Raw genomic sequence first — 23,650 nt, 5'->3', positions numbered from 1 at the left:
TTACTCCCGACAGGCACCTTACCTGCTGAAAACTTCGCCAGGGTCTTCTGCCCCCACCCTATGCTTTGACTAAACCCCTGGCCCTGGGCCCCTGGGCTGCCTTTCTGTGGGTCCCCAGCGTGCGGTCTCACAGGAGGACACGTGGGTGTGGGTCTGGGTCCCTTGTTTTCTCCCTCCTCATGGCCTCAGCTCACTTGTCCCTCCCCTCCTCTCCCACGCTTGTTCATGTGCCCCCCCCTTTTTAAAAGATTTTATTTATTTGAGAGAGAGAGAGCATGAGAGGGGAGGTCAGAGGGAGAAGCAGACTCCCCATGGAGCTGGGAGCCCGATATGAGACTCCATCTCAGGACTCTGGGATCATGACCCGAGCCAAAGGCAGTTGCTTAACCAACTGAGCCACCCAGGTGCCCCTCATGTGCCCTTTTTGATCTGGGTCCAGAATTTGTCATTTCTTGATCACTTGCATGTTTATCAGGGTCCCCTCTGAGCAGACCAGCCCCAGGACAGCAGGGACTCTTCCTGGGCCCCTAGCAGAGTGCCTGACGAATCAGAGGTGTTCATTCGTTCAGTAGGTATTTGCAGAGTGCCTGCTGTGTGCTGCGCACCATCCTGGCTGCTTAGGGTAACTCTTTGTCCCGCAGTGGGGACAGGCAGACGTAAAACAGTCCACAAATAAGTAAGACTTGGGGTGCATGGAAGGGAGCAAGAGCTGTGGAAGAAGTGGAACAGGCAGGGTTCGGGGCACTAGACAATGCAGGCTGAACTCTGTGAGCCAGCACCTCTGCCTGGTGCTGTTGCACGGTCTTGGGATGGAGCAGTGACCAAGACAGGAAACCAAGCGGTGCCTTCCTGGGGCACTCACTCCAGCAGGGCAGAGACAGAGAAGCCATAAGGACAAGAGCCGCGTGGTCAGCTGTCCCGGTTTGCCCCAGATGCCGACTTGATTCAGCACCAAGACGGGAGATCGTAGGCTCGTTTGCAGGACAACTTGGGAGGATGCAGTGATACTCATCACCGGACAAGATAGAGCAGGGCAAGGAGTATCCGGAACACCAGGGGAGGGAATTTTAGGCAGGCTGGTCAGGGGAGACTTCCACGGAGAAGAAGGCATTTGACCAAAGATCAAAAGGAAGCGAGGGAGCATGTTTTGTGGGAATCTGGAGTAAACAGTTCCAGGCAGGGGTACAATGTCCTGACACAGGCATGAGCCTGGGTGTCAGCAGGCTTCGCGGTCCATGCCGTCACGACAGACGCCGCGGCTTTCGTTTGCATGCGCCTCCATCTTCCTGTCGGAGGCTGTTTGGCCTCTGCCCTTGGTGGCCTTGTGGTCTCAGCTCAGTGTCCGCAGGCCTGCGGTGACTGATGAAGGAGAAGCCAGTTCCTTTGTGTCCCTGGAGCAGAAGGCGGTGCTCACCTGGGTGGGGGTGGCTGTCCTGCACAGGTGAACATGCCCTGCAGGGGACCAGTACCCACCAATGATGGACACACTGCGGGCTTTGGGCCCACTCCACAGACCCTAGACAGCAGGGCCGACTTCATGCTGGAACAAACAAGCTTTCCGGCGCTAGGGGCTTCCTTTGATGCCTGGAAAACCAATCCCTCTGACGCCCTCCCATATTCAGCAGATCGGTGCTGGCGAGGATGGGAGTAGACGGGAGTAGACGGCATTCCAGGGCGCGGCCTGGCCCTGAAGTAGCAACTCTTCATTTAGTTCATTGTTCAGGTTTCATTTATTTACTTGGTTTGAGAGCAGGTAGGGGCAGAAGGAGAGGGAAAGAGAATCCCAAGCAGACTCCCTGCTGAGCGTGGCACCTGACATGGAGCTCGATCTCCAGACCCTGAGACCATGACCTGAGCTGCAGCCAAGAGTGGGTGCTTCCCCAACTGAGCCACCCAGGCAACCCCAAGCTGCAGATCTTTGAAACCTTCTAACTCCGCCATTCATCTGGGAGCGCACCGCAGGGAGAAAGACGTGAATGCAGCAAGTGGTGTGTGATAGATGACCTTTAGGGTATTGTTAATAGCAGTGAAAAATGGGAAAAGCCCGAGCGTGTCTGGGCAGGGACTGTCATATGTCTGTCCTATAGTCACGTCTGCGTGTCCCTAAGATGTGGAAAACTCTGCCACGGTTGGAAACGCTGGTAAATTTGCTGTTGGAATCCCTGGCGCGTCTCACAGTCTGATGAAGGGACTATCCGCGGTGAGGTGGGAGGAAGTCACACACAAATGCTAGCAAATGCCAGAGGAACCGTCAGAGTTGAACATTATCCGTTGACGAACAGCACAGCAGGAACTGATATGGGCAGGACAGGCGCCGTGGAGGCACCAAGTGGAGCCCAAAGGCCCTGCGGTGTCACCGGATCCTCGGCCGGGGTACTTCTGTTTACCGTGGTGCTCTGCTAGCATCACTGTCATGAAGAGGACAGAGGGACTGTTCAGGAGACATAAGCAGGTGCAGTGCTGCGTCCCCACATAACAGGGACTGAAAAGAACCAGCTCCCAAAGGACAATATGGGGACTGTCGGTGAAACTTGAACGTGGACTTTGTCAGCCTGAAGTGCTTGGTTTTAATCATCCCGTGGATGTGTGAGAGAATGTCCTTGTTCTTCAGAAACATCCTTTTTGGGGTGAAGGGGTAGGACGTAGGCAGCTTGCTTACTCTCAGATGCCTCCAGAGGGAAAAAAAGGCGGGGGGGTATTTGTCGGGAAAGAAAATCCTGAAGTGGTGTGTGGAAAAGTTAACCGTTGGTGAATGGGCGAAGGGTATACAGGGTTCGTGGATGTATTCTTGTCTCCGTTCTGCAAATTTGAAATTGTTTCAAAACACAAAGGTAAAAGAAGCAGGGGGCGGTATCCACACACACACCACATCTGGTGTGGAACTGAGACACCGCAAACCTGACCGGTCAGGTCTAGGAGCCACTGGGGCCGTGCTCACCAAGACTGTGCTGCTGAAGATGGAGTGCGTGTCAGGCCCAAGCCTCGCCTGGGCCCATGGCGGGGGAAACGGAAGGACACAGGCATCCGTCTGCTGCTGGCTCTCAAGCTTCTCCCTGGGAAAGTACTTCTGCTCCCATGTCACAAGAGTCATAAGGGCTCATCTGATCTCGAGGGCGCAGGGCCGTCCTGTGTCCCTAGGAGGAGAGTCTCTGAGTGCTCAGCAAACTGCTGGTCTGGTGCATGGCACAGTTGCCCGTCCTCCCTGCTCAGCCCCGTCTGCCCCAATGAAGACACTGGTGGAAGAGGTGATTGCTGAGACCACGCCAATGTTGCCTAAATTCCCCACGAGGGGGGGCGCTTTCCAAGTGAGCACAATAGTGATGTTCAGAGCCCCCCTGCCCCGCTCCCTGTAGCCAAGCAGGTGTGCCTGAGTGGGGGAAATCTGGCCAGTGCCGAATGCTTAGCACTTAGGATGAGGCTTTCTCAGACACAGATCCCCCTTTTTCCTCCTACAAGCAAACACCTCCCCGCACATGGTGGGAGGTGGTGGTTAGATTTCATGTGCCACTTGTTGGGTCAAACACCAGTCCAGATCTTGCTGGAGGTATTTCATAGGTGTGATTTTTTTTTTTTTCTTAGAAGATCTGAGAGATCGATAGGGAGTTGGGGACAGGGGCAGTGGGAGAGAATCTCAAGCTGACTCCCTGCTGAGTACAGAGCCTGATGCTAGGCTTGATCTCAAGACCCATGACATCATGACTTGAGCTAAAATCAAGAGACTGATGTTTGGGTTGCCTGGGTGGCTCAGTTGGTTAAGCATCAGCCTTCTGCTCAGGTCTTGATCCCAGGATCGTAGGATCGAGCCCTGTGTCGGGCTCCCTGCTCAGTGGGAAGTCTGCTTTTCCCTCTCCCTCTGCTCCTTCCCCCTGCTTGTGCTCTCTCAAATAAATAAAATCTTTTCTTTTCTTCTTCTTTTTTTTTTTTTTAAAGAGTCTGATGCTTAACTGACTGATCTACCCAGGAGCCCCTTGCAGATGTGATTATTTTTATCCATTGACTTCAGGTAAGGGAGATTATTCTAGATCAGATGGGTGGGCCTCATCCAATCAGTTTAAGGCCTTAAGACTAAAACCTGATGGAGCTCAGAAAAGAAGGAATTTTGTCTCAAGGCTGTAATAGAGAAAGCCTGCTTGAATTTTCAGCCTCTCAACCTGCCTTACAGACTTTGGATTTGCCAGCCCTCCCACAATCACGAGATGTTCTTTAAAATGAATCTACCCACACACACATCCTATTGGTTCTGTTTTCTGGAGAACCCTGATTGATAGAGTAAAATCTAAAATTTGGGGAAACACTTAAATGTGCCAGAGAGGAAGGGGTTTCCTTTATTTTCTTTTAAAGAGTTTATTTTTTTTTTAAGATTTTATTTATTTATTTGATAGACAGAGATCACAAGTAGGCAGAGAGGCAGGCAGAGAGAGAGGAAGGGAAGCAGGTTCCCTGCTGAGCAGAGAGCTCGATATGGGGGCTCGATCCCAGGCCCCTGGGATCATGACCCGAGCCGAAGACAGAGGCCCTAACCCACTGAGCCACCCAGGCGCCCCAAGAGTTTATTTTTAAGTAATCTCTACACCCAATGTGGGGCTTGAATTCACAACCGTGAAATTAGGAATCACATTCTCCACTGATGGAGCCAGCCAAGCACCCCAGGAAGGGGTTTTCTTAGTGATAAAGTCAATACTGAAATGCACAGCTCACAACCCACACCCAGAGAGATGTGAAAATGAGACCTTCTATGCAAGAGAGCCTACAATTCTCAGCAAACACTTGGATGCCCCCAGGGGAGGGGTGTCCTAAAGTTCATAGGAAGGCCAAGCCTTGGAGGCACCTCTTCTCCCCACTGTGGTTCATAGTCAAGACACTAAGATTGGGGCAGGCAACTCTTATCATCACTATGTTAATATCTTAGTGCACTGGGGAAAATGCTCCCTGGTTCTCATAAGAGCTGGTGTTTGAATGAACGGTGCCATGCCACATGCACTTTCTGGTTTGAATTGTGTCTCCTCAAAGAGCTGTGGAAATGCTCGCCTCCGGGACCTGAGAATGTGACCTTACTTGGGAATAGGGTCTTTGCAGATGATTGAGTGTAGAAGTCACTGAGGGTGGGGACTGGTGTCCTCACCAAATGGAGAATTTGTACACAGAGGGAAGGTGCTGTGCATGTGGTGGGGTCCCAGCCAGTGCCAGCCAAGCCCCAGAAGCTGGGGGCAAGCCCCGGTACCAGCCCTCCCGTCAACCTCTCAGGGAACCAGCAGGTGGCTCGTTGCTGACGCTTCCGCTGCTTGTTACAGCAGCCCCAGCAAATGACCAGAGCATCCCACTTCAATGAGCCTCGGCCAGGGAACTCACCCAGAAGGAGGCACAAACCATGCTGGAATGCCCCGAGGGAAGAGGCTTGGTTAGGAAGGTGCCCAGGGCGTAAAGGCACTGTGCTCCACCCCTGACTCCGGGCTTGGAGGCAGACTCTGGGGCAGCCCTGACCACCTCCTAGATGTCTGCCCCCTCCTCAGCCACACAGGGGACTCCCCAGTGATAAACGTGGGGGTGGAAACCCATCTCTTCCCCACAGTAAACCTGGAGACCCTGGCTCAGGAAACATCTGTTTATTCCAAAAAAATACCAAGTTGCCACTCGGCCCGCTGTCCTCACCAAGGGACTCCGGGGAAGATTCTGGTGTTGAGCAGAGAGAGGGAGGGATAAAGAAGCTGTGGAGAGTCTTCTGGTCCAGAACTGTTTATCTTCTCTCGGCACCCCTTCCCTGCCCCTCCCCAGAAAGGGTGTGTGTGTGTGTGTGTGTGTGTGTGCTCATGCACGCTTGTCTGGGGCCGGAAGACGCAGCTGGCGAGGTCCCAGCGCTGGAGGCATGGAGGGGGATCAGGCAGGACAAGCCCACTTCCTCACCTGCTGGAGACCTCTCCCCACTATGGCTTATTTGAGATCAGAGGTCAAGACCCCAAGGTCAGGCAGCCTGTGGCAGTGAGTGGAGGGAAGGGAACAAGATACCTGGACTCCAGGCCAGGAGACAGCAAGTCTGGGGGGTGGGGGTGGTGTACAAAAGCTGAAAGACCCCAAGCCCCTATATTCCAGGGGCGGCGGGGGGAAGCTGAGTGCTCAGTGGGGGTGGGGAACAGAGGGCTGGGGGTGTGAAAGGGGAGAGGCGCTCAAGCTGGCTCCTTTCTGGGGGATGTCACAGTCTGCCTGAGGGGCGTTGGGCACAGGGAGGCCCTGGATGGGACTGAGGGAACCCACAGGAGCAGCTAGAAGCATGGACACGGGGGCCCAGGTAGATTGGGGTTGCTCCCCAGTTCCCCTGGGTGCTAGGAGCTGAGGGCCAGTTATCTGCCCCAGGCTTTTGATGAGAAGGAATGAGCTGAGGTGCCAATATTTGGGGGAGACAGAAGAGGGAGGGGGACGGCCCAGAGGAGGGAGAAGAAGCCCCCTCACCTTGCCTTGGGGGCTGGGGAGGGGGTATGTAGCCCTTTAAGAGTGGGGGAATGGCCGCCCCCCGCAACATGGCTATATACAAAGAATTGGGGCAAATTGTGCATTGGGTATTGAGGAATCCCCAAAACCCCTGGAGGCTCCCTGGTGTGTGAGGGGGAATTAAGGAGAGAATGCTGCTTCCTCACCATCTTGAGATGATGCAGAGCACCTCTCCACCCCATGGCCTTGGCAGTGGCCATGGCCCTCCAGATGTGCCTGCTCCAAGACCAGGCCAGCAGAAGACATAAGTGAAGGCCCCAGGGAGGTCAGCAGCTGTCCACCCAGCCCATGGGGTCTCTGAGGAGAGTTTGGCCCAAGCCAGTGGAGTGCTGTTTTGTGTGGGGGTCCAGGTAACAGGGGCAGGGATGTCACCTGAGGACTATGAGGCCCGTTCCCCACTCCCCTCGTGATGACAAAAGCTTTCTGTGTTAACCCTGTCACCGATCAGATGGTTGGGTGAAGGGCTTTGAGTTATCAGGAGGGGCCTGGATGCCCTCACCAGGGGGTGATGGGGTCTGCCCAAGACCAGGTCTGTGGTGGGGTTGATGCAGGCATCAGCTCAAGTCAGGAGGGAGGCAGTGACATCATTAAGAAGGGGCTGGCTAAGGTTGATGTCATCAGAGAGGACCCCACCCATTCCATTTTTGAAGGAATGGAAAAATGGTGTGTATTGTGCTAGTTCCCCTTAAAGGAACAGTTATAGGTGCTATGGGACCCCAGAAGACAATTGAAATACAGCCATTTTAGTACTTGACCCTCAAAATGATGGATCCTGGAAGATAGTGATGCATGGTTGAAGTGAATTCCAGTAAATGACATATTTTGATGTCATGGATCCTAGGAAATGATGATGCTATGGTTATGGTGGATCCTGGGAGATGATGACACCATGGTTGAAGTGGATCCTGGGAGATGATGACTCCATTGGTTCTCATGGTTCCTGGGAGGTGATGACATCATGGACGAAGTGGATCCTGGCAGGTGATGACACCATGGTTGAAGTGGATCCTGGGAAATCATGATTGAAGTGGATCCTGGGAGGTGATGACATCATGGGCGAAGTGGATCCTGGGAGGTGATGAAACCATGGTTGTGGTGGATCCTGGGAGATGACACCATGATTGAAGTGGATCCTGGGAGGTGATGACACCATGGTTGAGGTGGATCCTGGGAGGTGATGACACCACAATTATGGGGGACTGTGGGAAATGGTGGCATCATCAGTACTCGTGGATTCTGGTAGAGGATGTTACCATCAGCCATAGAGGATTCTGGAAGGTAATGACCTAATATGTCATGGTAGATCTTAGGAGATGATGATACAATGGTTGTAGATCCTGGGAGATGAAGACACTATAGGTCATAGGGAATCCTGGGAAGTGATGTCATTATCAGGCATGGTTAGCATTTGACCCCAGGTACAATGCCATCATGAGTGGTGGAAGTCTTACGGTACTGATATCATCAGCAAAATCAATAGTGGGTACACCCCACCCAACCCCATCCCACCTCACCCCCAATAGGAAGCCAGGAGCTTGTTGACAGATGTGATGATATCTCTAGTCATGGCAGAAAGAAGTGACAAGGGCTTGGGCCACTATGTGTCCCAGGACTCTGGGAGACTGGTGGGCTAGAGTGGCTTCCTTGGGAGCAGAAGCCAGTCTGGGAGTCCTGTCCTCCAGGAGTCACACGGGAGAAGCCATCACTGAGCAGGGTGGTTTCTGAGGCCCAACCACCCTTTAGAGGGAGAGTCTGCTGGAGACCCTGCAATTAGTGTCCCTGGTGTCAGGGAAAGGAGTGACCATGTTAAGTCATGGCAGGACAAGGCAGAAACTCTGGTAACACCATCACAAGTGACGGCCCTCCAGAGCAGGCAGTGTCTCTGGTGATGACATCACAGCATTGGGACGGAGCCTCAGTGGGGGCCGGCTGCCAACAACCTACAGTCAAATCATCATCTCAGTGGAGACTTCTGCAGTTGGGGTTGCCTCCCCAGTGAGACAATCCCTCAAACAACTCCTCAGGTCAGGGCACCTTCTTGGGTGACCCCAGGGTTGCCATGGATCCAGGGCCTGCCCTGCCTTCTCATGACCTGGCATGGAGGCATCTTAGAGCATGACCCCAGAATAGGCAGAGTCCAGAGGTGAGATCGCAGAAGGGCCCTCATCCTGGAGGTATCCCAAAACCGGGCTGTCCTCCCTGGTGATGACATTACAGGAAGAGGCACAGTCCTTCTGATCATGTCATAGGGCAAGGCACCTTCTCTGAAGATGGTGTCACAGGAAGGAGGCAGAGTCCCTGTGACAGTGTCCTGGAAAGGTCTTACTTGTAGGGAGGACACAGTTGGCAAGGCCTCTCCCCTGTGATGTGTCCTAGGAAGATGGCTTTGTCTGTAGTGACAACATAAACAGAGACATCTTCTCTGGAAGGAAATATTTTTCTGGTGTTGATGATGTCAAAAGAGGCCTCTCGGTGCCAGAGATGACATCATCAGGGTGAGATGTGTCTCTGCAGTGACATTCACAGGAAGGAATCTTTGTTTCTAGGGATGATGTCATAGGACAAGGCATTGTCTCTGCTGTGACATCACAGGGAGAAAGTCTGTGATGACTTCATGGAACAGAGACATGGCCTTTAGCGATGACCTCAGGGGTGGGCCTGTTCCTCTGTGATGGATTCATGGGAAGAAGGTGTTGTCCCTGTGATGACATCACAGAACACAGACATTTTCACTAGTGATGACCTCACGGGCAGGGCTCTTCCTCTGTGATAACGTCATGGGAAAGAGGCCTTGCCTCAAACAGTGACATAGGAGGAGGGATCTACCATGACATCCCAGAAGGAGGTTTCATCTCCGGTGACGAGTTCATCCAAAGCAGCGTCCTCGGAGGCAGCCCCCCACCCCCACCCCGTCCCGCGCACGGGCTGCTCCCGGGTCCCAGGCCCCTCCAGTGTGTTGGGGGATCCCGGCTGGGGTGGGGGCCTGCGAGGCCGCAGCCCGCCGCAGCCCGCCAGCCCCGGGGCCTGGCCTCAGACTGTCACCTCGTTCTTGCTGGCGGTGCGCAGGTGCTGCGGCAGGTGGTGGCCCGGGATGAACTGCAGCTGCTCCAGCGTGCCCTGGCGCTGGAAGGGCGGCCTGCGCGCCAGCGTGCCCCCTCCCCCGCCGGCGTCCGACATCCAGGCGGGCTGCGGGGAGCCGTGCAAGCCGTGGTGGTGGTGCGCGTGCAGGCCGGGCGGTGGGGGCAGCCCGTGCAGCGGCGTGGGCGGCCCTCCGGGGCCCAGCAGCAGGTTGGAGTGGGATGCGGCCAGGCCGGCACGGGCGCCGGGCTCTGGGGGCAGCGCTGGGCTTCGCGGCGGCGACAGCAGGTGCTCCCGGCTCTGGCGCAGGGCCTCCGGCGACGACAGGAGCAGATGCTCCTGCGAGACCAGGCGCGCGCGCGGCAGGGTGAATTCGTAGCGCGAGCGGCCTCCGTCGCCCAGCAGGTGCTCCTGGGACATGACCCGGCGCGGGTTGGGCGCAGGCGCCAGGCCCAGCTCCTCCGGGCCGCCCCAGGCGTCCATGCGGTAGCCGCCCCCAGTGCCGGGCCGCCGCAGCGCGTGCAGGGGCAGCGTCCCGCGGGGCATCTCTGTCAGGGGCCGGCGCTTCAGGTAGGCCTCGTCCAGATCCTTCTCGGCTGGGGGAGGGGGGAGAAGCCAGAGGGGTGAGTCTTCAGCCAGCCCAGAAGCTCCCCTGTCCCCTGGCTTCGGTATGTCCCACCCCCACGAGGGCCCTGGGCATCACGGGAGCGCCCTGGTCAATATTAGCCTGGGCACAGGTGGGTGAGTCCCACATTGTAATTAGTCAGAGCAATCAGGCTGCCTGTGTGACCAGAATGCAGATTCCTAGGCCCCGCACAGGATGGTGGGCCGGTAAATGGAGGGACTTCGTTTCTCACCCCATCTCCCAAAAACTTGGAGATGTCACCTCTTCGTGGGTTATGAAGTCAGTTTTGTGGATGGTGACTGGTATTTTGAAAATGAAATAGAATTTAAAAATTATCAGAATGCATCCACACAGGGGCGCCTGGCTGACTCGGTTGGTAAAGCCTCCCAGTCTTCATCTCCTGGTCCTGAGTTTGAGCCCTATATGGGGCACAGATACCACTTTAAAAAAATCAATTAAAAAATTAAGGAGAGTGGTGGGGAAAAAGATTTTTAAAATTATATAAAAAAGAAGGTATTCAGGGGCGCCTGGGGGGCTCATTCGGTTAAGCGTCTGCCTTCGGCTCAGGTCATGATCCCAGCGTCGTGGGATAGAGCCCCGCATGGGGCTCCATGTTCTCCCTCTCCCTCTGCTGCTCCCTCTGCTTGTGATCTCACTCACTCTCTCTGTCAAAGAAATAGATAAAATCTTAAAAAAAAAAATCATCTACATAATAGGGGAAAAAGGGTGAGTACCCATTCATAAATTTTTTATTTCAGGTATGTTTGTGTTACTGACATATTAATGGATGCAGTGACAGTACCTACGGTTTGTTTTAAAATAATTCAGCAAAGGGCTGCAGGAGTGGCACAGAGGGTTGGGCGTCCCTCTGTTGGTTTCCACTCAGATCCTGATCTAGGGCTGTGGGACTGAGCCCTGCCCGCGTGGACTCCACACTGAGCTTGGATTCAGCTTAAGATTCTCTCTCCCTCTCCCTCTGCTCCTCCCCACTCTCCCTCTCTTTCTTTCTCTCTCTCTCTAAATAAAAAAATCTTTAAAAAAAATAAAAGTAAAAAAATAAAAAGAAAGAATCCACCAAAAACTGGGGTAGAGGGAGTATAGATTAACGAAATTTTGCTCATTTTAAGGTGAGTGATGGGAACATGGGGATTCATTTTACAATTTCCTCTAATGCTGGGTATATTTGAAAAAGTTCATAATAACAAATTTCAAATTTTTCCTGTAACTAAAAAATATGCATAGATATATGTGTCTCATGGGTCATAGCATAAAAAGTATTTCTTAATGGGGCTCTCAGTTTAAAATGTTTGAAGGCTACTCCCATTGACCAAAAATGTCTGGAGTCACAGTGATTGGTTCAGGGACAAGCATGTGACCCAGGTTGGGCCAGTACACTCCAGACCTGGGATTTTTGCTGGAATCATTGGGAAGAATGCTTTTCTGCTGGCAGAATGACACCCTGAAATTCCTCACGTCAGTCTTTGCCACCGCTAAGGAAGAATCTGTCTGAAAATGAAGCCAGCCCATCATTTAGTATAGCTGAGAGAAATAGAATCCTGGAGACAGCTTTTGAATTCCTGGATCTAGGCATACCTAAAGCTCATAGAGACTTTCCATTATCCAGCTAATGTAGTTTTTTTTTTTTTTTTTTTTTTTTGTCTTAAGTTGTGTTTCTGTTAATTGTTAAGTACAGGTCCTGATGAATACAGTAGCTCTTAGGAGGGCATGAATCTGCATTTAAAAAAAACACCTTCAGCGTCATTTGGGCCACTCTCCACCATTCTGAACCCAGGCCCTGGCTCTTCACCCTGCCCCATTGCCTGTGCCCTTCCCCTTCCTGGCACTCACCCAGTCTCTTGAGGGAGGAGTAGCGGTTGAGTTCGGATTTCACAGCGGCCTCGTAGGACGGGGGCAGATGCGAGAGGTTGTGGAAGGACCGTGAGCAGGAGAGTGTGGAGTAGTGCAAGGAGGGGCTGGGTGGCGGAGCGGCGCGCCAGTCTGGGGCAGAGGGGCGTGGCCAGGGTCAGTCCAGCCCCTCCTCCCTCAGACCCCTTAGTTCCAGCCCCCAGCCCCTTAGGGAGTGGAAACCAGGGATTCCAGCCCCTCAGAACCCCAGCAGCCAGCCCTGTACTCATTGCCCCGCCGCAGGAGACAGGCTCATAGCTGGGGAAGCAGGTCAGGGCACAGGAAGAGAGGCAACCAGCACCTGCTCAGCACGTGCTATGGGCCTGGCCCCAGGCAGGAGCGGCAGTCCACTCCGTGCATCATCCCACCAACCCAGGTGGGAGAGACATGACCACTTCTGGTGTCCCAACTGGGAAACCAAGGCTAGCTTGGTTACCTGGCTAGACTGGGAGGTCAAGGCTCACAGGGTCTCACGCCTGCTCTGCTGTGGGCCCCCAGCTCAGGCTCAATTTAAGGCAGGGGAGGAAAGGAGCCTTGTCCTCCCCACAGCCCAGCCCCTGTCCGTACCCATCGTGGCGGCATGGTGCTTGGGGCTGTTGACGTTGAGGTGCAGGTAATTGTGGTGTAGATTATCTGTGGGGACCAAGAAGGGAAGTGGTGTCACTGCTGTCACCTGCCCCCCACTGGCACTGCTGTCCTGGTCTTGTGGAAGGATTTCCACTCATGTCCACTCAGTCCCTGGCTCTGATTCCCTCCCACCTCCTGAATCTCTGCTCTGACTTGCCTTTCCCTCCTGGATCATCAAATCAGCCTTCCGGCCATCTAGCCAACCCATCTTCAAGATCAGCCCCCCAGGGTTGTACTCCCAACACCCACAGCTGCTGTTACAAACTCTTTCCATGTCTGTCTCTCACCCACAGGACAAAACTGAAGCCAGGAGGGGCACCTGGGTGGCTCAGTGGGTTAAGCCGCTGCCTTCAGCTCAGGTCATGATTCCTGGGATTGAGTCCTGGGATTGAGTCCCATATCAGGCTTTCCCTGCTCTGCAGGAACCTGCTTCTCCCTCCTCCTCTGCCTCTCCCCCTGCTTGTGCTCTCTCTCTCTCTCTCTCTCTCTGTGAAATAAATAAATTGAAGCCAGGAATTACTTGGCTTAGATTTGTCTCAGCTGATGCCTTGCCTGAAGGAGCCTAGCTCAGTCCTGTCACCGGGTCTTTGCACATGCTGTTGATATTTTCTCTGCCTTGAATTCCTTCCTCTCCTTCTTTGCCTGAAGAACTCCTACTCATACCTCCAGATCCACCTCAAATGTCTTCTCCTTTTTACTACTATTCAAACCCACCTCTTCCCCTCCATTTCTGACCCCAGTTCAAGCCTTGTCCTGTACAGCCTGGAGTACCATCCAGCCTCTTCCTCTCATCTCTTCCCTTTTACATGGATTCCAGAAAAATCATTCTTCCACTCACTGCTCTAAGCTCCATGGTGGCTTCCCACTGCCATCAGGACAAAGGCAGAGCTCTTCAGCCCAGCCTGGTGCTCAGGTCCTTCCCAACACCCTCTTCCTGACCCAGCAAACTCTGCTGCAGCGGCCCAGAGCTCCATTGACCCAAATAACCCCCTCACCCTCCAGGCCACTACTCAAACAGCATTGCCTGTGGGAAGTCTTCCTCCTCCTCTAACCCGCTACAGCTCCCTGGACTTCTCCACTGATGAGCTCATCATAAAATATAAGAGTAACACGAACAGCTGCTCATATCTATATGGCGCTTTTTCTGTGGGAGGCATTGCTCTCAGCCTTAGGTCAATAGTTCCTTTGACGTTCACAATAACCCTGCGAGGTGAATGCTGTCGTGCTCCTGGTTTTATGGGTGAGGACGCTGAGGCCCAGACAGGTGAAATGGTTTGCCCCAGGTCAGCAGTGGCTGAGTTAGGATTCAAACCCAGGTTGTCTGGTTCAGAACACATTCTAATTCAATTGTTAGGAACTTTGTGACTTTGGCTGTTGGGAGCTCAGACACGGACTTTCTCAAGAGCAGGGGCTGGGAATGTCGAAATTTAAATCTCTGCGGCGTCCATGACACCCACTCATGATGGTTCTGAGATGGCAGAAGCCGGTGGATGGGACTGGGGGCGGGCCTGGGCCGCGGGAGGCGGGGCTATCGGGGAGGGTGGGGCTACAGTGCTGGAGGCGGGGCCTGGGCCGCGGGAGAAGCCGTGGAAGGCGGGGCTACAGCACTGGTGGGCGCGGCCAGAGGCAGCTGCGGCAGCCCGGACTCCCAGGTTCCACTCACCGAGATTGGAGGGCTTCACGGTGTTGTAGAGGTTCTTGGGCGTCCTTGGGGGAATGCTGTCGGGGCCTCCGACCCCTGGGGTCAAGGAGCTGCTTCGTGCCCGGTCCGGTCGGGTCCCGGGCCCCGCCTGATGCCTCAAAATGTCCACCAGAGCCCTAGAGGGGCAGAGCGACGGTTAGCAGCGGCCTGGGGACGGGGGTGGAGCAGGCAGAGAGAGCGCCCAGGGTTCTCATCTCTCTCCGTTCTGCCCTCTGCGGGAGTCAGTCGGGCCGGGCTCCTCGCCGGTAGCCGCACCCGTCGCTAATGTCAGTTTGAGCGCCGCACGCCCCAAATGCTCCTCCGACCTTGTTTCTTGCTTGAAGCAGCCCCTGCCTCAATTCATTTGGACCCAACCCCTCTGAGGTGCTTCCCACACCCTGCCCCCACCCCCGGCCCCCTGCTCCCCTGAGCCTGAGACCTCACTCCTGTTCCTTTACAGTCATCCCATGGCGGTAAAGTGCGTCCCAGTCGTACAGTTATACGACCGAAAACAATACAATCATCCCGGACTCCCGTGTTCTTTCTTTCATGCCCCTCAGCAATCCTGCAAATTCGGCCTCTAAAATAAATCCCCAGCGGACCACTTCTCACCGCCGGTGCTGCTCCCGGTACCTGCTCTCACCCGGCTCATTGCTAGTGTCCTGACTGGTCTCCCGCGCCCACCCTTGTCCCCTGCAGTCCGGCCGCACACACGCAGCCCGGAGACTCTTGCAATGACCAGACGGCTTCACGTCGCGGAACTCAGTGCCCCCGAGAAGCTCCCCCATCACTCTCAGAATAAGCCTGCTCCGTGCCCTCTGCTCTGTGGCTTCAAGGGCCCCTTCCCTGTCCTGCAAGTACTCCCACCAGGCCCTGGCACGCCCTGTTCCGTCCACAGGGAAGGCCTTTCCCACAGATCCCTGGAGGAGTTGCTCCTTCCCTTCATGCCTCTGCTCCAGGGCCTTTCCTGACCACTTCGCATAAAGCAACACCCTCGGGCCCACTCTCTACCTGTCATGCGGCTTTCTTTTCTTCACAACGGTTATCAACACCTAAAATTATATTGCATATGTGGTTGCTTGCTTACTCTGTCCGCCACTAACGTTTAATGATAATGGCAGCCAACAGTTACTCAGGGCTTGCCATGTGCCAGGACTCGACATGAATCAATTCAGTTAATCCTCGCTACAGCCTGAATGGATGGGAACAGTTCTTAGGTCTATTGTACAAGCAAACGGAGGGACAGGCCCAGGGTCGCACAGCTCGCAGACAGCAGACCCGGGGTTGGAAGTCGCGTTCACCCAGCAGAGTGGGGACCTTGTCTTGATCACTGCTGTATCCCCAGCTCCTGACCCACAGAAAGTCCTCAAAAAATAATCTGTTGGATGAATGAAGGCCTGAGCCTCACCTGTCACTCAGCAGCCAGGTGCGTTCTGTCGCATCTATTCTTAGTGCCCGCCCATCTCCCTAGGCTCCGGTGGCGGCTCCCAGGCTCCCGGTGGCCTCCTTGGTCTCTGAATAGGCCCGCACCCCTGTAGCCACGCCCCCGCCAGGTGGCTCCACCTCTCACCGCCCAGGCCCCGCCCCCAGACCCCATGAGACCTCAGCGCTCACATACCTGGGCACGTTGATCTCCCGATGCGCCCTGGGCGCACGGGACGCCTTGCTGAAGGCCACTTTGGCGCCGACGCCCACAGCCAGGGCGAAGCTGATGACCCCGCACACCACGTAGGCCGTGCTGCCCCCGGGGCCCTCGCCCCCGCGCCCCGCTGCGCCTCCCGCCCGGCCTCCTTCCAGCCACCCGGCCTGGCCGGGACCGGGCCCCCCTCCCGCACCCCCAGCACCCCCGACGCCCCCGGCCAGCGGCGGCGGCGTGGTGGCCCAGCGCGGCGTGTCGTAGTTGGAGCAGGAGGCCTGCGCCAGGCGCATGTGGCGATGCTCGCAGCAGAAGCGGTAGTGGCAGGTGCCGCAGCAGAAGCGGTAGGAGCCCGTGCTGCAGTTGAAGGTGGCGTCGTACTGGCCCATGACGTCGTAATATCCATGGCAGAGCTCCGCGGGAGGGGGCGCCCGCGCCGCCGCGCCTGTCCCGCTCGCGGGGCTGGGCCTGGTGCCGTTGGCGCCCGGGCCCGCAGTGCCCCCGCCGCCGGTCAGCGCCCCGGTCAGGCGCCGCAGGTGCGCCAGCAGGGCGGGCAGCGGGCCCGGTGGCTCGGCGCTTGTGGCGTTGGACGGGCGCGCCCCGGCCTGGCGGGCGGTCGAGGCCAGGAGCAGGAGGGTCCCGAGGAGCAGGAGGGACGGCATGGGGCCGCCAGGCTGGGGGACGAAGCAAGGCGGGAGCCGGCGCGCGAGAGAGACGGCCGGAGGTGCAAGATGTGGGAAATGGGTGGCCGGACAGGGTGAGGCAGGCGGGCCGAAGGTGGAAGGATGGAGGAAGACAAGCATTAGGAGAGCGAAAGGATGGATGGACGGAGCGGGCGATGCACGGGCCCAAGGTGAGCAGCCCCACAGGGCGGTGGAGGGCATCGGTGGGGGGTACGGAGATATGCCCAGACGCGGCCAGGGAGGATGGAAGTGGTAACGCGCAGACGGGGAAAGGATCACAGTGAGCGATGAGGGCAGGAGCAGAGATTGGGGAGGTCGTCAAAGATAGCAGAGGGGTGAGCGGAAATAAAGACGGACGAACACCAGAAGCAAGATGTGATGAGGGGAGAGGCAAGCATGCAGGGGAGTGAAGGAGAGAGGGCGAGGGCGGAGGGGGCGGAGAGAGCGGCGGCCGTGGGAGATTGGGGGAGGAGGAGCGGTGAGGGCGGTGGGGTGGGTCGGTGCGGGTGGGGGTGGGAATGCAGACAGAGGTGCAGTGGGCCAGATGGGAGGAGCAGGGGAAATGGGGAAGGAGAGAGGGAGGGGTGGGTAAGGAGAGAGAGAGAGAGAGATTGGAGTTGAGAATCTGAGTTTATTGACCAGGCCCGTGGACCCAGGGGGTGCGGCCACTAGGTGCCAGGAGAATTCGCATTCTTCACATGCGGACAGCGAAAGATGCCTCCGGACATTGCCAAATGTCCCCCTGGGGCCATAACTGAGCCCGACTGAGAGTGACTGGCTTAGACCCGGGCGGTCCTCAGCCGCCCCAAAGGCTGATTTCTCTTCCATTTAGGTTGGGTAATCCAGGGGTCTCAAGCATCTGTCTCTCTGCCTCTTCCTTCCTCCCTCATCTGCCCTGTCTCTATGTCTCTCTCTCACACAGAGACAGGCACACAGAGGCTCACGTAGAGACACACGTACACATGCGCACACCGACACACGCACACACAGACGTTCTCCCAGTTGCAGGCCCGAAGCGTCTCAGAGCCACAGCGGGAGAGGCAGGGTGGCAGAACGCCACCGTGTGCCAGCTGCCTGACACTGCAAGGCTCTTACCCCAAATTCCCGTGCCTCAGTTTCCCCATGTGTAAAATGGGGGTAAGGATGGTTCTCAGAGGGCGGTTATGAGGATGAGCAGGGTTAACCTGTGGAGGGAGCCCGGAGCAGCCGGGCCTATTGCCAGGCGGACTGTGCAGGCGGGCGCGCCGGTGTTTGCCGCGGTGGCTGCGGGCGGAGAGCAGGACGCAGGACGGAACAGGGAGGCGGAGCGGGTCTGCCCCCACCCGCCCCCGCACAGAGGACGCCCGCCGCGCGGACTGAGCCCCGAGGGGACTGAGCCCCGAGGAGACCGCGGTGACTGACCCACGGGGTCCCCGCCTCTATGGGGCTCAGGGCCCAGCGGCGGGAGAGGACCAGTGCACAGACAGAAGCCCGTGTGGGGTGCGGGGGACACTGTGGTGAAGAGTATTAAGAAATCCTGAAGAAGTCACGGCTACAGGAAAGCGGCGCAAGTGGATGGGAGGGCGGGTAGGACTAATCCAGTAAGCATGACGGGGTAGTACTGTCACGTGCTCCTTTCCATTGAGCGCCTCTGTGTCTGGGGACCACACCATTACTCCCACAAGTCGCAGGCGCTGGCGTGGAGAGAGGGTTTTGGGAGCTGAGACTCCCCACGCCGTAGCTGGCTCCCCTCCCGCTTGGGGCCTCAACTCTCCCTTTAGCTCCGGCTCGGCCCCTCCGCTGCACTCTGGGCTAGAACCCCTCACTCCAGGTGTTTCATAGGCATCTTAGATGCGGCTTAGCCCACACTGTGGACAGCCGTCTGGTGGTTCCTCAAAAGTCAAACAGTTATCACATGACCCGGCAGTTCCACTCCTAAGAACTGGAAATGTGCGTTCACACAAAAACTTCCACACGAACATTCATAGCAACACGGTTCCTAATATCGCCAAAGGCCACCCAGATGGCCTTCAAGGGAGGAACAGATAAGCCAATGTGGTCTGTCCAGAGAACGAAACGTTACTCAGCCTTAAAGGAGCACTGGTACACTGCCTCGTGGGTGAGCCTCTAAACATCAGGGGAAGGAAGCCAGACACAAGAGGTCACATAATGTGTGATCCCGTGTATCTCAAATGTCCACAGCAGGAAAAGCCATAAAGCCAGACAGCGGATGATTAGTGGCTGCCTGGGGCTGGGGGTTGGGAAGAGTGTGGAGGGACTGCTTTGGGGGGATGAAGATATTCTGTGTGAGACAGTGCTGATGAATGTCCTAAGTATCATTGAACTGTACCCTTAAAACAGTTTAAAAATAGCTTAAATGGTACATTTTAAGTTAGGTGTATTTTACCACAATTTTAGGAAACAAACAAAAAAACACCAACATAGGTCAGATGACATCAAGCCCTCCCCTGCTGAAACCGCCCACTGCCTTCCTGCCATGCCTGCGATAACATGGGAAGCCTTCTCCCTTTCCTGTCCCTTCATGCCTTTCCCAAGCCCAAGGGAGTCCCTTCCTCTTGACTGCACCTGCGGCTCCTTTCGCCTGGGCCCTCCCTTTGCTGCACATACCAGTCTATGCCCCCCTCTTTCCTTCAGGTGTCCCTTACAGGTCATCTCACTGAGCCTTCCCTGTCCTGTCTAAAGCAGGGGCGCCTGGGTGGCTCAGTCCTTAAGCGTCTGCCTTCGGCTCAGGTCGTGATCCGAGAGTCCTGGGATCGAGCCCCGCATCAAGCCCCTCATTGTGCTCTCCACTTTGAGGAAAGCCTGCTTCTCCCTCTCCCACCCCGCCTGCTTGTGTACCCTCTCTCGCTGTATCTCTCTCTGTCAAATAAATAAATAAATAAAATCTTAAAAAAAAAAAAAAAGAAATGCAAGCTGAAAATTAAAAAAAATAAATAAAGCAGGACTTCCAGCCGCTCTGGTCCCCATGCCTGCTTTCTGTCTTGTCATAGCTCGCATCTCTACTTCCCAAGTTATATGTGTTGGGACTTATTGTCTGTCTCTCCCACTAGATCATCAGCCCCGCAACGGTGGACTGTTTCATCTGCTGGTTCCCCGTAGTGCCCACAGTACCCAGCACTTGTGCCGGACCCAGGAGGTGTTCCGTAAACATTTACTGCATGGCTGAATATTGAAAGGAAGTGTGAGAGGTGGGACTGCTCTCTCTCTCATACACACACACTTCAGATGAAATACTGAGGTTCCAAGAGGTACCATCATTTGCCCAAGGCCTATAGCACCCAAGCATTGGAGCTGGGCTCTAAACTCGGGTCTCAGGGCACTGCTACCTGTAGAACCTTTATCTCATGCAGAGAAACGTGGGTTGACATGCATACAGACACACACCTTTCATCAGTGAATCCACATGCATGCAGTGATGTGGATTTCTTCATTCACTGAAGTTGGGCAGTTTGGGCACTGTGCAAAGAGGTCTGGTTGAGAGACTGGAATCCAGCCAGGCTCTCATCCTTAAGGCGTACTGGTGGGACTGCATCCATCTGGGGGAAGGGGCACCCTTTAGAATTCACACAAGGTTGCCATCTGCCTGCCAAACCACAGACACAGGAGAGCTATGTTGGGCCAGGGGGTACCTTTGTGTCATTGGCATAAAGGCGCTGTATGGGCTAGCAGTTTGCCCACTCAGTCCCCATTCTGTGCCAAGCCTCCAACTGAGCTCCATGGACACAGTTCTTCCCCCTGCTAACAGAGTCCCATTGTCCCCTCCAACTGCACGTGCATGTACATGCCCAGGAAGACACAACTCCACACCACTGACAACTCTGGGGAATGGGGACTGTGGCATCCATCCCCTCAGACCCAGTGATGCACCCAGACACAGTACACACAGCACATCTACAGTGGGGGGAGTCGTGGCCTCCTGTCCCTGCCTTATACCTCCTGGAGGGAGGAGGACACACACCGGGGGACACAGTGACCTGTCTGGACACAAGGATACAGGGGGACCCATTCTTACCTTGCCTCACATAAAACAACACATAGACATACACAGCATTGTATACACACAACAACAGAGGACACCCGCATGGTGTGTAGACACAACACACAAGGACACCCAATGTCATCCTGGTGGGCGCACCTGTAGCCTCCTCCCAACACATGCACACTGCTCCACGTGGACACACGGCTGTGCACTTCTGGGCATTTCCACCCACAGTACACAAGACCCAGACAATCTCAGACACTGCGACACATGGGGACCACACACAACTCCGGAATACATCAAGGGACCTGCCCAAGTCACCTCTACGCGGACACACAACCGGACACATGCCAGCCCACCACCAGGCAGCTTTGCCGGTGCACACAGGGGCCAGCACACCCTCACCCAGCGGTGGGGTCCGGAAGCATGCATGTGACACCCCCCCACACACAGACACAGCCTTCCCGCACCCCCCCTACAGGCACTCTCCTCCCCCATAGCTGGAGAGGAAGGGGGCCCTTCACCCCAATGTCCTTCCTTCCTGCAGCATGCATCCCCAGCAGCCAAGGGCCAGGACTATGGACCCCGGCGCTAGCCTAGGACCTGAGAGGTGGACAGAGGTCAGGGGAGTGGACTCGAGAAGGATTTCCAGAGCAGGCCCTGCTCGGTCCCTGGGCTCCAGGAGACCTCACAGTGCCTGCATAGTCCTGTGCCCCACACTCCACATCCTGCCAGCTGGGGATGGGGGCTGGGGCTGGGTGGGACCAGGTGACCAGCCTCCCTCCTGAGATGTGTGGCTGCAGAGAATGAGAGATGGAGAGGATGGGGGGTAGGGACAGGGACAGGGAGAGAGTCTTGGGAGGTTGGTGGGGGGAGAGGCAGATAAAGGAGGAGAGAGACCCAGGGAGAGGGGGACAGAGACAGGGATCAGAGACCCAGAAGGCAAGCAGGCTGGGGAGAGACAGATACTCACAGGAGGGGCACAGACACCTGGGAAGTGGCAGAGATTGAGAAGCCAAGAGAGAATGAGAAAGAGAGAGGAGAGAGAGAATGGGGGAGGACAGAAACCCACAGAAGAGTAAGACCCAGAGAGAGAAGACCTGGCCTCAGGAAACTGGGGGCTGGAGGGGTTTGCAAGTGGCGGTAGAGGGGGGCTGAGGGTATGCAGTGGGCATTGAGAGATAGAGAGAGGGTCTGGACACATGCAGGGTCTGGGTGGCGTGCAAAGGGAGGGGATCCGAGGCATATCTGGGGTCGAGGGGTCGGTTTGAGGTAGGGATGTGGAAAGCAGGCCAGAGGAGGAGAGGATGTGGGTTCACCAGCCGCTGCAGCAGAACAGAGGGAGAAGGGGAGGGGTCCAGATGTACAGCAGGGATCCCAGTATTGGGCACCCAGGCAGCAGGGACTCAGGGATGAGGAACCTCCACCAGATGCATCCAGAGGCTCACCCAGCCTTGGTCCCTGCGCCCCATCCCCAGGTCTTCCTGTGTTCTGTGCCTCTCTGACTCTGGGTGTCTCTGCATCTTCCTGCCCACCCCTCCTCCCCGACCCCGCCTCCCACCCGCCAGCAGGCCCCTCGCATCTCTAGGGATCTGCCCTGGGTCACAGTCTTCCAAGCCTGTGCCTCTACATATCTCATCGCTTCTCTGCATCCCTGAGTCTCTGTCCACCTCCCCAGCCCCCACGCGCTGTCCCATTCTCTGAGTCTCAGTTTTCTGTGTCCCTTCTTCCCTTTGCCCAGTCTGTCTCTGTCTCTTTAGATCCTGTCTCTGTGTCTCCCCCCACGCCCAACCCCCACAGCCCTATCTCTTTGCCTCTCTGTCTCTGTCTCTGTATGTCTCTTTCCCAGGTTTGCTATCTACAGATCTCTGACCCTCTGAGTATCTCTGTGCCCCCCACCCCGGACCTCAGTCTTCCTCCCTGGTCCCCCTACTCTCACTCAGGCCGGGGTTGGAGGGGCGGGGTGGGGGGGCGCTGCAGCGGGAGCTGTGTGTTCCCAGCGCAAAATAGACTCCCGTTGCCATGGCGACGCGAGCGCGGCCTCCGAGACGCGAAGCATCAGGCTGGGGGGTGAGGAGGGGGGACACCTGGATCCGGAAGGCGGGGGCCGGGGCGCCAATGCTTGTCCCGGGGGCTCCTGGAGGAGGGGGGAGGAAGGGACTCCTAGGTTCCTGGGGAGAGGGGGTGCTGGGTGCTCTTGACGCCGGGTTCCGGGGACCCGGACTTCTGGGAGGGGTCTGGGATCCCAGAATTGGCGGGGGTGGGTGGGGGGACTCAGATTCCCCAGTGGGGGGCGGGCTAGTTGGGAGTTCTGACGCCTTGGTCTATGGGGGATTCAGAGGTTGCCTTTTCAGGTCTCCAAGGTTGGAGGAGTGGGGAGCAAGGACTGCAAACCTCAAGGGGCTGAGGGGTCTTGCCTGGGGGCTCCGTAGAGCCCGGGGCCCCTGGTCTCCGTGCGGGCTGCAGAATTCTGAGAGCCCCCATGTGGATCCCAGGCTCTTGCGTCTTAGGGGAGCAGGAAGCACTCAGGTGAAGCCGTCTGTCCTTCCCGGCCATTCATCCATCCATCCATCCATCCGCATGCCGGTCTCTTCTTCCTCCCGTCCCCTTGTCCCCAGTGCCTCAGTTTCCCCCTCCGCACCGGGGTGCGGTCGCGCTCACCTCACTTTCCAGATTCGGGACCCTTGGGGCGTCGGGGGTGGCGGTGGCGATGGGGGCCGGCCGGGGAGGCAGAGCGAGCGCGTGTCTGCGAGCCAAGCGGCTGGGCGTGTGCGCGCGCTGGTGGGGGGCGGCCGGCGGCGTGTGGGGTGTGCGACCCGGCCGGCGGCTCCCGTCTGTGCAGATGCGCGCCGGCTCCCGTGCAGATGCAGCCGCGGCCAGCCTGCCTTCGCCTGGCACCGGCTGGGAGCGAAGAGGCACCTCCCCCTCCCCACCTGCTGGGACCCCTCTTCCC

The 23,650-nt window shown here is 56.5% G+C and overlaps 1 protein-coding gene across 1 annotated transcript; it reads right to left on the bottom strand.

The window, feature by feature from the left end:
- Nucleotides 1-9,409: 9,409 nt before the first annotated feature.
- Nucleotides 9,410-23,615, bottom strand: SHISA7 (shisa family member 7). Its single transcript, XM_004777006.3, has 5 exons — nt 23,359-23,615; nt 16,018-16,709; nt 14,382-14,536; nt 12,035-12,184; nt 9,410-10,157 (listed from the first exon to the last, which is right to left on the bottom strand). The coding sequence occupies exons 2-5, from the start codon at nt 16,695-16,697 to the stop codon at nt 9,514-9,516; spliced, it is 1,629 nt and encodes a 542-aa protein (XP_004777063.1). The 5' UTR covers nt 16,698-16,709; nt 23,359-23,615; the 3' UTR covers nt 9,410-9,513.
- Nucleotides 23,616-23,650: the final 35 nt, after the last annotated feature.

The sequence above is a fragment of the Mustela putorius genome, unplaced genomic scaffold (genome assembly GCF_011764305.1).
Source record: "Mustela putorius furo isolate JIRA1106 unplaced genomic scaffold, ASM1176430v1.1 tig00000196_pilon_pilon_pilon, whole genome shotgun sequence".
Classification (NCBI taxonomy): Eukaryota; Metazoa; Chordata; class Mammalia; order Carnivora; family Mustelidae; genus Mustela; species Mustela putorius.
This window is presented reverse-complemented; position numbering and strand designations above follow the sequence as displayed.